Source organism: Hippoglossus stenolepis, chromosome 15 (assembly GCF_022539355.2).
Source record: "Hippoglossus stenolepis isolate QCI-W04-F060 chromosome 15, HSTE1.2, whole genome shotgun sequence".
Taxonomy (NCBI): domain Eukaryota; kingdom Metazoa; phylum Chordata; class Actinopteri; order Pleuronectiformes; family Pleuronectidae; genus Hippoglossus; species Hippoglossus stenolepis.
The window spans coordinates 15,532,962-15,546,413 of record NC_061497.1 but is presented as its reverse complement, the minus strand read 5'-3'; the positions used below and the strand labels follow the sequence as shown (position 1 = coordinate 15,546,413).

Below are 13,452 nucleotides of genomic sequence, written 5' to 3'. Positions count from 1 at the left end.
GAGTGAACACAGACACAGTGCGCCCCCTGCTGGTAGGTTTTTGTAACATCATCCCCTGGTTGCCTTTTATTCCAATGCAGGAACACACACTGTGCATGTTAAGAAAGATTTATTTTAAAGGGTTAGTTGACCGAAAAAATTAAAATTCACTCATTATCTACTAACCACTATGCTGATGGAGGGGTGGGAGAAGTGTTTGAGTCCACAAAACACTTCAGGAGTTTCAGGGGTAAACAGCATAGCAGCCAAATCCAAAACAATTGAAGTCAATGGTGACTTCTTCTTCAGACGTAATAAAACAGAAAAAAAAACACGTAAAATGCCTCTATACTGCTCGTGTGGTGTCATCCAAGTGTCCACAAGCCCCGACATTAAAATTCAACTCAAAACGGCATCATTTACACCGTGTTTTAAGCCTAATTTAAACGTTATTCTGCCTCACCATCACCCATAGGTGCTATTCTCCTCCCTCCCTGCAGCAGAACACCGGGGTGCTTATCTGAGGGAAAAGCCAGTCAAATCCCTCCTGTGCTCTGGATGTGATGGAGCCACAGTGGGAGCAGGATTCCAGGTTAATGCAGGTTTCCTCTCCTTTGTGTGGGAGAGCCCTCGACCCCACCCAGCAGGAGACTGACAGCAGTTTGACTGATTCCACTGAATATCTTATGAGCTAAGTTTGTACAGCAGAGAGAAAAACTCAGGCTGTTAAACAGTCACAGAAAACCCAAGCCCATTAACAGGGGGACTAGAAGTGGAGGGTTAACTTACCTATTTGGCATAAACAATTAATACTTTTTAACTTGTAACCTCAATAAGACCAGAGCAACTTGTATGCACAAACAAAGCTTTATATGAACTTCAATTCGCATATTATAAAACAGAAATGCAGTTTATAATTGTTTTTTAATAATAAAGTACTTTTTTTAACTCATGCATTTAGGGCAATGCTCTCTGCATGGCACCCTCTTGTGGAAATAAACATACTGCGCGCCTCCTGAACTGGCAAAGCTTTATTCAGGTACGTAATTAGAAAACAGTCAGGCTCGAACAACACTGAAACTTGCTTCTTCGAATATGAAGTGCTGTCTACTGATGAACAGTGCACACCTCATTTACTCCACATGTATTTTAATGAATGAGGAACAATGAGTCCGACTCCTAAATGTTGCCCGTCTCATCTGAGCATCACCGAACAAACTGACCATCATGCATCAAAGATATTTACAATAAAAACCTAAAAAGTGCCAGCACACAGTGACAAGTTTTTTTACCCCAGAGGACATGAGAAATCTATCTGAGCATCAGACTGAGCAGTAAATAAAAAATGTTGTCTCGTGTCTGTGAGGAAAAGCAGGGTCGGATTAGAGGACTGGTACCAACAGGCCATACATTTTAACCTATGTTCTTGTACCACAGAGACTCTTGTGTGTACACACAATTACAAAAGCATGTATACACAGGGATTTTAGCTTTTGTTCAAAATGTGATTTGCAAACCTACATCTTTTTTTGTGGAACTAGAAAACGATCAATCGAGAAGAAAAATGTCTGTCTGCTAAATGTGGCCATTTTGAATCTATGAGAGCCGAACCACTGTGGATATATCTTAACATTGATTTGTTCTGAAAATATACAGATATTTAAGCCTTATTTCGATTTTTCATGATCAGATGGGTTAAAATGAATACTAACAATATGTTTTGACGTATGTTCTATTGTTTACAATTAAATCTTAATTTACAAGTTGACAAAAACAATAAAAATGAACATATTATGAAACCATGTAATATGGTATTTCTGCCAGTGGTACATTAACTCAAGAGTGACCTGTGCACTTTTGACACTTTAATCCCATTTCGAATGCATTTTGCAGACTAATTTTGAATTCAGCTGTATGCAAGGATTCAGTCAAAGGGTGATTCTGCAAAGCAGCAAACCAGAATCAGTATTCCAAGACAAGAGGGCAATTAAAACAGCGTTCCCATTACTCCACAGCTTCAACCAGTCAAAGATGGTTACTGGTCAAGTTCCTTGAGACTGCGCAGTGAGTTGGCACAGCTGGAGATGAGGCTGCAGAGCTGGATACTTGCCTCTAGAGAGGCTGAGCTCTGTAGCTGGGTGGTGGCCCAGCGAAGTTTGGTAAGAACCGCTTCCTCAGCTTCTTGCAACACAGGTCGAATGGCAGCGACCGGTGGACAAACCGGGGGACGAGGTGGTGCCAGGGCTACGGGGGCGGCAGGAGCTGACGGAGGAGGCACAGCAGGTGGAAGCAGGGAGGCTCTTCCTCCTGCGGCAGCCCCCTCGCAGTGCTCTGGTCTGGGCTGAGGAACCAACCCACTGGCCAGGCTGTTGTTGGGGACACCGTTGAGCTCAGGGGCCTCGGGCAGTGCAGGGGGCTGGGCTGCGAGCTGCCGTTCTCTCACCTGGGACAACGCTGCTTGTGCATTTAGAGCTGAGGAATGGGGGAGGAAGAGAGGAAGACAAGCACAAATGCAGTTTACAAGAAGCGACGGGTAGGAGGGGCAATGATGGAGGAGTGACAGCTGGTTCTGGCATTTAATGTGCACGTGTGTATACCGGGGTTGTCCTTGTCAACATCAGAGTCCAGCTCCTGACATGAAACACAGTAGTATTTCTGCTGTTTGTCCTGGAGAAGAATTGTCTGCACAACACAAATCAAATGTTATCCCACTTCACTTGTCTTGTCATTATCGTAGATTAAACCTACATGCAGGTTCGCTCCACTCACCCCACACACTTCACAGCACTCTCCCAGCATCCTGTATCCTTTGAGCAGGTAGTCTCCCATCAGCTTGCTGATCTTGTCTTGTCGCTCCCTGCGAGCGTGGATCACCTTCAGCTCGGCCTCGGTCGGAGGCTCCCAGTCGAAGTCCTTGTCATCTGGAAGCAATAACAAACTGATGATTTCATTTAACTGACCTACATTTACAGACACTGCATGTTTATGACTCGTGATTAGCTGTTAGCATCACTCGTACATGTGCGTCTACATCCCTGTTGCCACTTTGTCCATTTTAACCCGCACATTTTATAAAAGTACATCATTATTAAAAGATTCACAGGTTTAAAAGTAGTTGTCATACGCAGCGTAGCCGCAGTGCGCTAAAGATAGCTAGCAAAGCAGCCGGGCTAACGTCTAGCTAACTTCATGTAGATTATACCGACGATAAATCATAGTAAAAATCAGAAGTACACTCAGGAATCGATCCCTGTGCGTGCGCCATGTTGTGTCTTTATCTGCACGACAAGTGAAGGACGGAAATGTCAAAGTTCGCTCAGTTATTAGCTCACAAACCTCCATTCAGAGCCATGTTGCTTCGGCTGCTGCTACACGTTGTGCGCGATGACGTCTGCTGTGTCGTCTTCGTTGCTGGTCGGAGAGAGACTTTTCAGCGGAGTCGTTGGGGCCCCCTGCTGGCTGAGCACAGAACAGCTCCTGCAGTGTGGACTGGACTGGACTGGACTAGATAGTAGTAGGTAGGTAGATAGATAGATAGATAGATAGATAGATAGATAGATAGATAGATGAATAGATAGATAGGTAGGAGGTAGGTAGGTAGATAGATAGATAGATAGATAGATAGATAGATAGATAGATAGATAGTAGATAGATAGGTAGGTAGGTAGGTAGGTAGGTAGATAGATAGATAGATAGATAGATAGATAGATAGATAGATAGATAGATGGTAGGTAGGTAGGTAGATAGATAGATAGATAGATAGATAGATGGATGAATAGATAGATAGATGAATAGATAGATGTAGGTAGGTAGGTAGGTAGGTAGGTAGGTAGGTAGATAGATAGGTAGATAGATGGATGGATAGATAGATAGATAGATAGATAGATAGATGGTAGGTAGGTGGGTAGATATATAGATAAGTAGGTAGATAGATAGATAGATAGATAGAGTAGGTAGGTAGGTAGGTAGGTAGGTAGGTGGTGACAGGCAGGCAGGCAGATAGATAGATAGGTAGGTAGGTAGGTAGGTAGATAGATAGATAGATAGATAGATAGATAGATAGATAGATAGATGCGTTAATCACTCTCATTTCGCCATATCTGAGAGGAGTTGTACAGTCATAAATTAGCATAAATAAGTAAATGAACTCTGAATAATACATGTGTTGATTAATCCTAATTATCTCAGATGGTTTATTAAAGCGTAGCTGAAGATTTATTCTATACTGGACTCTAACAATCCCTCACATAAAAATAATACACAGCCTAAAGTACTGACTCCTCACTTTGTCAATGCTCGTGCTCTGTTTATCTATTAGATAGGTAGTGCTGTTTATTTCTGCCCCATGTTCCCCAGTGTTCCTCTTTTTTCTTCCTACTGATCACTCCTCTTTCTGAGTTACATAAAATGTCGCCCAGTCATGTTACCAGTCTCAAATGCTACACCTTTTGTTTCTCCTTTGCTAAATAACATTTCCATGGCACCTTCTTGCTCCACTCTCTCCTTTGCTTCTTTCTAATATAACTGCAATTTAATTACATCATGAGCAGCAATCCACATAAATAATATATATGCTCATATTTTGCAGAATGAATAATGGGTCACATGTTTAATTCATGATGTTCTGTCCGGTCTGGGATGGGAACGACTGTGGTGAACCCCAAAAGACCTTTTTACTTCTTTACCTGTTACTGTAAAAACAACAAGATGTTTTATTTTTTAAAGCTGCGATGGTCAATGAAAGTCATGTTCTTCTTGTATTTGGATCTTTATATTTAAATGTATAAACTGCAACATTATCTATATACAGTGTTTGAAGCTGTTCTGCAACCATTGCTGACACATTTCAAAAACCTTTATGTATCCGACTGGTCTACAGTAGATATAGAATTTAAAACATATGAAGGGGTTAACCACGCTGGTTTGTATAAACCTCATATTGCTTTCTCTTTATCTCACAGGGAAAAAAGGCGAGTAATAGTATAGTATACTGTAAATCCATAATAACTTTCTCTCAATGGTTCAAACTTGTTTTTCCAAACAGGATGAGTACATTTTCCATTAGAACAAGTGAGGAAGTAGCCTTTTAGGAATAAATCACAAATATTAGGCCTAAGGGATGAAAACATAAAAAATACTTTCCAGGGTTTTTAGGGCCCCTGTCACATGTCACCAGCAACATATTCACGTGACAGAAAAAAAAAACTTGCACCAAAACATTCTGTTTTTAAAATAACTTTATTGTATTTTGGGTCATTTGACTTAGCCAGTCAAAAAACAGAAACTGGTACATTTCACAGAAAGTGAAAGTAACATTCAAAACAAGAGAGGTGTTTACCACTTTAATCCAAAGCACACTGATGTTTATTATTGGCTTCAATCTGATTTCCCACCTTCCTTCACTCATATTCTACAGTGAGGCAAAAAGGACATTTATTCTGAACATGTAGGTGTGTGTTTCTATACACAGAAACACATTCTTTGGTCACAAAGTGTGGGATACTAATTTGATATCCAAGTACTTTCTATACAGCTAAATTACTTCAATTAAACATCAAAAACAATCTGTGAGGAGGCAGATGTCACATCTGTACGAGTATCCTTAAGGTCATTGTCTTCAGTTTCTTGGTTTCTGTTATTTGGTTGTTTATGTCAGAGTCCTCGGCTTCTTTCTGTCTTGTTGCTTGCCCTAGTTGTCTTCCTGTCTGTATGTGGCTTCCTTCTCAACCTCCGGGGAAACTCTGAAAAGAAGTAAACACACAGAGAGGTTTTCTGCACATGTTGAAAATCAACAATTATCTGAAATTTCCAAATTGATGCTATGTTACAAACACACTAAAACACACTATAACATATTAAATTGTTACATGAATGATCCCTGAACTTTATTTACCATTGCCTTCTATAAAATGAAAAACCTCTTTAAATAGTATAAACTTGTATTCTTTTCTTAAAGCCCTGATAGTTAAGGCATGAACTAGAAATACTCAAGTCAAGTAAAAGTACCTCAAAATCATACTACAGTATTTATCTTGAGTAAGTTACTTTTTACTACTGATACATTTTGAATAAAACATCAGAAAGGGCTTTACTCTCACCTTGACTATGGGGGAGTTTTCTTTCAAGACTCTGTAGAAGGAAGAAAATAAAGAATTAATAAAAAAAAAAGCTGAATATTGTTTTTTTTAACTGAGTAACATCTACAATGAATCTCATAAATGTGATTTGTAGGTGATCGTGTTAACAGAGAAAGTGATGTGATGTGAGGGATGAGAAAGCGAAATCTTTAGAAACTGTGAGACACACTGGAGGCAGTAATACACTGTCCAGTTATTTATATTAAAAATACCTTCAGGCATAGGGTGCATGAGCAGCAGTGGCAGCTCTGCTGTGACATCACTGCGGGAGAAACAAATCAACCAATCAGAATCACTGAGTTCCTTGGTAAAATCAGTGTCAAATGGCTGTGACATAATTGTTAATGGAGAGTACCCACCTGGAAGTGAGGCCACCCAGCAGGCTACACGAAGACAAGAGGGACAAAAGTTTGTTTAGGTTAATTTCACACCATTAAATCAATGATTGAGTTTCCATGTGTTAAACGTACCCTCCTCCAGCCACCATGAGGTTAACTTTGATCTTGTAGGAAACCAGGATTCCCAGCACATCTTTTTCGACAGTCTTTGTCAGCCTGTGGTAAAGACCAATTAAAAGGATTTGAGGGATTACAAGGTTTAATATAGTTGCGTGTACCAAAGACGACAAAACATCACGGACACTGAGCAACATGCTATAAAAAAAGATTCTAAATCTAAAACTGAAAAGTGAGATCGTGTGTGTACAGTTGTTGGTCACAGAGGAGATAATTGCTTTGGTCAACGTCCATGAATTCCCACACTGTCCAGCATTAATTGAGCGAGTTACACATAAATCCTGCTCCAGTCGTCCCTGCTGTGTTTGTGCACCTACATGGTGGAGGAGGCCAAGTTAGTGTCCTCGTCCTTCAGTCGTCCGTCCAGCGCCAGACCTCGTTTCTCCTTGTTCTCAGTCAGCAGGGGGGTGATGGTCAGCGTGTTCTCGTAGGTGCTGCTGGGCTCCACGGTCTCTCTGAAGAAACATAAGCAAACCCACACATGAACACTTCTCCTCTCAGTGCCCCTGTGATACGAGCTGTTTGATGCATGCTGTGAATTCAGTTCTGTCCACGCACCCAAAATCGTTGGTGAGAACAGCCTTGGTGTATTTGTCTGCTGAGTAGAGGACGATGTCTGTGGTTTGGTCCACTGGACGAAGACAGGAGGACAGAGTGAGACAAAATATTAGCTTTGTTTCTCTTGGTATCAGCCATGTTATTTCTACAAACAGGTACCCACCAATAATTTTGATATTCTTGACCGTTTTGTTGCTCTCGTTGTTGATTTTGATTTTGATTGGGATCGCTTCGCCGTGGAAGTAGAGCTGTGGTCAAAACAAGACGACAACCCGTTAATAATGGAGAAGGGCGATAAGGTTAGCATAACCTGCTCCCTGTCTATTCTAGGGGCTGCACAGCCAAGCTACATGTATGTGTGTCTGTATGTGGGTGTGTACAAAATAATTCCACAATTCCTGGATGGATTTTCATCAAACTTGGTGGGAATATTACTTGGGAGGGAATCTCCAGAGGATTGACTTTTTGGAGCTTATCTGTCAAATGTCAAAGGTCAAGGTCAACAAAAATATGGTCAAAACACCTATTTTCAAGGTATCTCAGCGAATGACAGGGCTACATTGACAATCAATAGCTATTACAATATTTAAAAAAGGGTATTTATTGCCTGATTTTTGTTGTTACTACTTATATAATTGTCAATTGTTGAAAAGCATTCGCTCCTCCTGTGGATTTGTTAATGACCTCATCAGCAATTAGTTGACATTGACTTGGTGTTCATCACATAGCTGGTGACTTTAAAAAATACAAAGGTGTGCAACCCCTATTTAGAAGTGTTCAGTTTTTTTTTCAACGTGAAGTTTTGCTACTGTACATCTTTCTCCAAGGAAATCTCTAGATAAACAGGCTTGTCGGACATCATGAAGCTTTTGCAGATCTCGGCTTTGGGCCCGTCGCCCACCTGAGAGGGAGCAAACTGGACTTTACGAATGATGAGGCGAGCAGTGTCCCTGTCAGAAAAAGTGGGGCACAGAGGGGGGGAAGAGAGGATAGAGTAGAGATCATGTTAGTTTTTCTGAAAAATAACACTGACGCTGAAAAGATGAATGAACACAAAGACATCGTGAAAATGACAGGGAACGACAGTGCACTCACTTCTTTTCAATCTTCTCGTCAGGGTTGGTCCTGTCCTTGGCGAGGTAAGTTTTCACCTCAAAGTCGACGCCACAAGCCTGGAGAGCAAAACTTATCCGTTAATAAACCTGCCTATGCACTAACATTATGGGATGCTAATTATTTTATTGTAAAGGGGAATGGTGGTCAAAAATCAACGAGAAATATACCTTCCCCTTGTCATCAGGTCCGGGCTGCAGAGAGACTGAGCACGGCAGGTTGTTGGGAATCTGGAGAGAAAGATGAACATTTATTACTCAACATGAGAGTTATTATATTTGAATGGAAATAAAGATATACGAGATCAGATTAGTTTATCAACCTTTTTTTTTTACAATTTTTAGACCCTTGAATTCATGTTATCATGTGAATTTTATAGGATTATGTAGAATATATGATCTCTCTCTAATTTAATCAATTCATTATTAATTAACAATATACCTATATTTAAACAAGTGGTTCAAGAAATATGCCATGGTGGCATTGTCACAACCTCAAGTTTGAATTATTATTTTAAGCTCTTTAACAGTTGATAGTGTTGTGGCCATGAAAAGAGGTGATCGGACAGGCTGTGGACTCTTTGTAGCCTGAGACGTACCTCAAACGAGAAGGGGGCCGCGTCGTCCCCGGCCTTCTTCAGCAGCGTCTCGTGCATGGCGCTCAGAGTGGGCTTGTGGTTCTCCGGGTGGATCTGGACGTGCTGGATCCAGATGTCTTTCCTGAAGCACAGGCCCAGCACATCCAGATCGTCGCTGCCATAACGGAAGGCACACGCCAGCTGCACGTACACTGTCAACACATGTTTATAGATTTAATCTCTTATTATTTTATACTGCATCGCCAATCGAGTTGACTTGGGAAGATATTTGTAGTTTTTTTTAAGGCGTTAAAAGTTAAATCTTTGCTGATGTTACCTTTTCTATCTTTAAAATCTGCTGGGTTCAGCTTCACAACACCATCTGTTTGGGTAATAATATAACAGATGAAGTGAAATGTATCACCCTCAAGCTGCTGCACACACGCACACACACACACACACACACACACACACACACACACACACACACACACACACACACACACACACACACACACACACACACACACACACACACACACACATTGTAGAAGGAACGTACCAACTATGTCCACTTTGTCAAAATGGTCCACATAGTCTCTCTTCCCCAGGTAGAGGGTCAGCTGTGAGACAGGAGGAAGGAAAACCGGCTCACTGAGTCTGAACCCTGATGATGTTTTCACTCATTTTCCAGTTATGGCAAATCAAACACAGAATGAAAACAAGGGAAAAATTCAGTACAAATAATGAAATGTAGACTTACTCCTCCGTTTCCACTCGTCTTCTTGAAAACTCTGCAAGGAAAGAAACACGATAATAGTATTTGTGATAATCTATCAACATTTAGGATTACATATTATCTCATATGTTTTCACCCCTGTCCATTCGTTTGTACTTTCAGCAAGATTACACAAAAACTACCAAACTCCATGAATCTTAGTTAGATTAAGGCACAGATCCGGACGAATGGGCCGATCCAGGAATTATTTTATCACTTTGTTCAACATTGTGAAATTTTCACTTATATCCCACAGAATGATTCACATCACAAAAACATCTGACATATTTAAACGACTGATATATATGAGTGTGTGCAATTTGGTGCAGCTTGATTGTCTCAAAGAGGAGATGAGACTTGAAAAGACTAAAATATAAATACACAGTTTCTCTCCACTGGCTTTACTCTGCTAGTTGATCTGTTTATGATATGTATCTTTCAATGTGTGATGATGATGATGATGATTATGTCTATACTTTAGCTATCAGGAGTGATCGCTGTAATATTTATGAATAAGAAGTTGAATTTAGTTGCACAACTTCTTGTTTAACTAAAGCAAAGGCAGTAGATGGCCTGTGAGTGAATCACTGCCTGGATTAACCAGATGAAATAATGATTTGTTCTCCTGAAGGCAAAGAAGGTTGGTGAGCAACAGAAGGGCCTCTAATCCCTTATTCCCTTTTATCCAGTTAGGAAAACCTAAGTGTGGAGCAGCTTTAGCTCATCATGCCCGGATTGAGAGGCTGCCCCAGGTGACACAGCCACAAATGGAGTAACAGGGTTCCTAAATAGCTCATTACCTGTTCTACTGTCTGAGACCACATTTATCGGGACAAATCGGTTGACTAAGCCTTTACAAAACCTGAAATAAACACTTTATAACTGCTTGTCACTTTCAGTGGAGTTGGCTGACCCCGAAATCGAAATCTGTGACACTCAACTACAAGGTGTAGATCAGGTTTTCGTGTCAGTGTTTCAACTCTTTTTCATCACAACAGAGCAATCTCCCAGTCAGCGTACACTTGGATGCTATATGAGGGAAGTTGCTATGACAATGGCGGCACAATAACAACAAAAACGGGCCGACATCGCCTCAACTTTTCTCAAACTTGAGTTTTTCAGGTGACGGTTGAGGCACTACTCCTGGAAAACTGCTTTTGGGACAGAAACAATCCAAGAAGAGGATTTCAACACTTACTTCGCCATCTCTGGAGGATCTCTGGAAGTGTTTTGCTGTGGGATGAGAAAAACAGGTGATGAACTTTCGGTCAGCATCAATCAAACGTTGTGATTAAGTCATTGATCCCTCACTAGCTGTCAGCTCGCTGGCAGCCGGAGCGATGTTTTGTTTAGGAGGGTATGGTAGGTTAATCCGTTGGGATAAGATTACAACATCAGTGTAAAGGCTCCTTAGCCAAAGCCGTTATCCGTTACCCTGTGTTTGCTACCTGCCCCCCCCCCACCTTTCAACAGACCGGGCCTCACTCCAAACTCTTGGGCTAGATTTACATGGCACTCATGATTATGTCACAGAGTGTTTTCCTCAGCGCTGCCAAAGCTGGTGCCTGAGTGGACTATTCAAGGACAGTTAAATAGATAGGAGACATTAAGTCCTGACAGCAGCCCCACAATACAGTGACTGTGTAATGTGGATTATACCTGGAAGGTTTAAAGAGCTGCAAGCATTTGATTCTTCAGTTGTTCATTACAGATTAAAAAATTAACTGACGTGCCATTGATCGTGTTAATGTGCTTCTTTATTTACAACATCGACTGTCCAGCGACCGTTTGGTCTCATTTATGTGTGAATCTGCACAATATTTACCTGGATAACTTCATACATCAATTAAAAACTTTTTTTATTTGATTTACACACACTAACAGTCTTCAGCCTCAACTTGAGGCGTAACACACCCAGGTTCAACACTGATGTTGATCACTTATTGGTGATTACTTAATGAAAGAGTCACTCGATTTTCTATATGCTGGAAAAAGATTAAGAGGGTAAATAAAGAGATATATCCAGCATTTTCCTTTGTTTTTTCTACTGCATTCTCCTGTTTTTAAACTTAAAAGTTCCGGTGTTATGCACAGAGACTAGTGTGGTGTGTAACTGCATGTGGAGGAGAAAGGTGACTTGTTTGGAGAAGCAGGAACCTGCAGTTCAAACAGCAACGTGGGCATTTTGTAGCTTCGGTTGTTTTCCATGGCTTCAGAGTTTGGTTAAGTCAGAGAATACATCATGTCTTCTGTTGTTTTTAAATGTGACGGCATTCTAATCTGTGCAGTACGGCATTTTGTATTTTGTGTACTGCACCTGACAAATAAAGCTAAATCTGAATCTGAATGATTAAACCTATATCCTGTTTTAATATCATGGCTGAATATTAAAAAACTAAATGAAAAATATAAAAAATATCAAATAAATTTTAACATTTATATCATAGGTTTAGCAGCAACAAAAATGGCTGTTGGAACTTTAGAAACGTAATTTCGATTCTCTCCTTAAACCAGTGTATCTTCAAACAAACCACCTATAAGTGTTGGTTTGTGTATCTTACTGATCTATTCTCTGTCTGCACTTAGACTTCTGACTCAGGGTTTCACTTGATCAGAGCAGCAAAAACATTTAACTGTCAAACCGCCATGAATATTTAATGCGGCTTTAATCTACGGTCGAACATCAAAGGCCTATTAACTCTTGTTGCCTGGCTGGTATAACGATTTACCCATAATGTGCATCTCATTTCTTTCTCCGATACATTTATCTGGAGCAGAATGTGACTGTAGAAGCCCTTTGAAAGACTCTAAATAAATACAAAATATATAATTAGGGTGACTGCCGACATACCCATTTAAGGTGAAGGTGTAAAATAACTCAGTGATTTCAGCTCAGTTATTAAAATCTATGAATCTGACCCATCATCATCTTTAATCTAATCTAATGAATATCATCCTATAGTTTTTCCTAATCTGCGTAATCTGATGAAAAAGTCAAATCATGCATTTCAGACGCCAAGTGAAAAGTTAGGCAGCAGCTTTCCTCTGTTTTGGCACCGTCCATCTATCCATCTTTCCATCTATCCATCTATCCGTCTATCCGTCTATCCATCTATCCGTCTACTCATCCATCCATCTATCCATCTATCCATCTATCCATCTATCCATCTATCCATCCATCTATCCATCTTTCCATCTATCCGTTTATCCATCTATCCATCTATCCATCCATCCATCCATCCATCCATCCATCCATCCATCCATCCTTACCTCTCCTCAGTGGTCTGGGATCTTGGTGGAGTGCAGGGTGAGTTGAGAGTGCTCTCCGCAACAGTTGATCTCCCTTTTTATACGTGCAGCCTCACTCATTGTGCATCATTCGGATTTAACCCGGTTGTTACTGCCTCATAATCTAGTTAAGGAATCAGCTGGTGTCCTTTTTGGACTACAAAGGGTTTAAAAATACCAGCCAGCTAAATCACAGAGACAGACTATACAACCGCATGGTGACATGTGGCCGCTGTAGTAGAAGGCTGATAATCCCCATCCGCATCTCCTCAAGCCAAACAATCCAAAGAAGTTACCTTTAAGTAACTAGTCTGAGTGGAAAATATATCTGGGTCTTTGTATGTTAACATCATTTCTTCGAGAGGGATTGTTGTGATTTTGTTTGGACGTGTCGTGACACAGGGGTTATTGTGTTGTTTAATATTAGCCTTTGGAATTGTTATTATTAGCCTGATCTATCTGTGAGCTCGTACTTAATTGAGAACAATCTCTTATTCTCACTTCCCT

At 40.6% G+C, this 13,452-nt stretch overlaps 2 protein-coding genes across 3 annotated transcripts; both read right to left on the bottom strand.

Annotated features, from left to right (window-relative positions):
- Positions 1-995: 995 nt before the first annotated feature.
- On the bottom strand, positions 996-3,418 carry znrd2 (zinc ribbon domain containing 2). Of its 2 annotated transcripts, none has more exons than XM_035179131.2 (4): positions 3,316-3,418; positions 2,749-2,900; positions 2,577-2,661; positions 996-2,451 (listed from the first exon to the last, which is right to left on the bottom strand). In XM_035179131.2, exons 1-4 carry the CDS (start codon positions 3,329-3,331, stop codon positions 2,015-2,017), a joined length of 690 nt encoding a protein of 229 aa, XP_035035022.1. In that variant the 5' UTR covers positions 3,332-3,418; the 3' UTR covers positions 996-2,014. The 2 variants fall into 2 exon arrangements, with proteins under 2 accessions (XP_035035022.1, XP_035035021.1); XM_035179130.2 differs by having other exon boundaries at positions 3,214-3,333.
- A 1,780-nt stretch (positions 3,419-5,198) lies between these two features.
- LOC118121678 (arrestin-C) lies at positions 5,199-13,023 on the bottom strand. Its single transcript, XM_035177723.2, has 17 exons — positions 12,928-13,023; positions 10,856-10,890; positions 9,643-9,673; positions 9,442-9,502; positions 9,217-9,261; positions 8,901-9,091; positions 8,473-8,532; positions 8,285-8,361; positions 8,004-8,139; positions 7,353-7,437; positions 7,190-7,262; positions 6,949-7,086; positions 6,587-6,670; positions 6,476-6,499; positions 6,329-6,378; positions 6,078-6,108; positions 5,199-5,720 (listed from the first exon to the last, which is right to left on the bottom strand). Exons 2-16 carry the CDS (start codon positions 10,861-10,863, stop codon positions 6,101-6,103), a joined length of 1,071 nt encoding a protein of 356 aa, XP_035033614.1. The 5' UTR covers positions 10,864-10,890; positions 12,928-13,023; the 3' UTR covers positions 5,199-5,720; positions 6,078-6,100.
- Between the last annotated feature and the right edge of the window lie 429 nt (positions 13,024-13,452).

Bases quoted from the DNA above. Each gene is read 5' to 3' on its own strand.
- znrd2 (XM_035179130.2), bottom strand. From the start codon at position 3,244: ATGGCGCACGCACAGGGATCGATTCCTGAGT. The intron at 2,901-3,213 runs GTACTTCTGATT...TATTGCTTCCAG, and splicing joins ACAGGGATCGATTCCTGAGT to ATGACAAGGACTTCGACTGG. The intron at 2,662-2,748 runs GTGAGTGGAGCG...TGTGTTGTGCAG, and splicing joins AGTGCTGTGAAGTGTGTGGG to ACAATTCTTCTCCAGGACAA.
- LOC118121678 (XM_035177723.2), bottom strand. The intron at 9,262-9,441 runs GTACGTTCCTTC...TTACCCAAACAG, and splicing joins TGACAAAGTGGACATAGTTG to ATGGTGTTGTGAAGCTGAAC. The intron at 6,671-6,948 runs GTAGGTGCACAA...TCTTTACCACAG, and splicing joins AACTTGGCCTCCTCCACCAT to GCTGACAAAGACTGTCGAAA.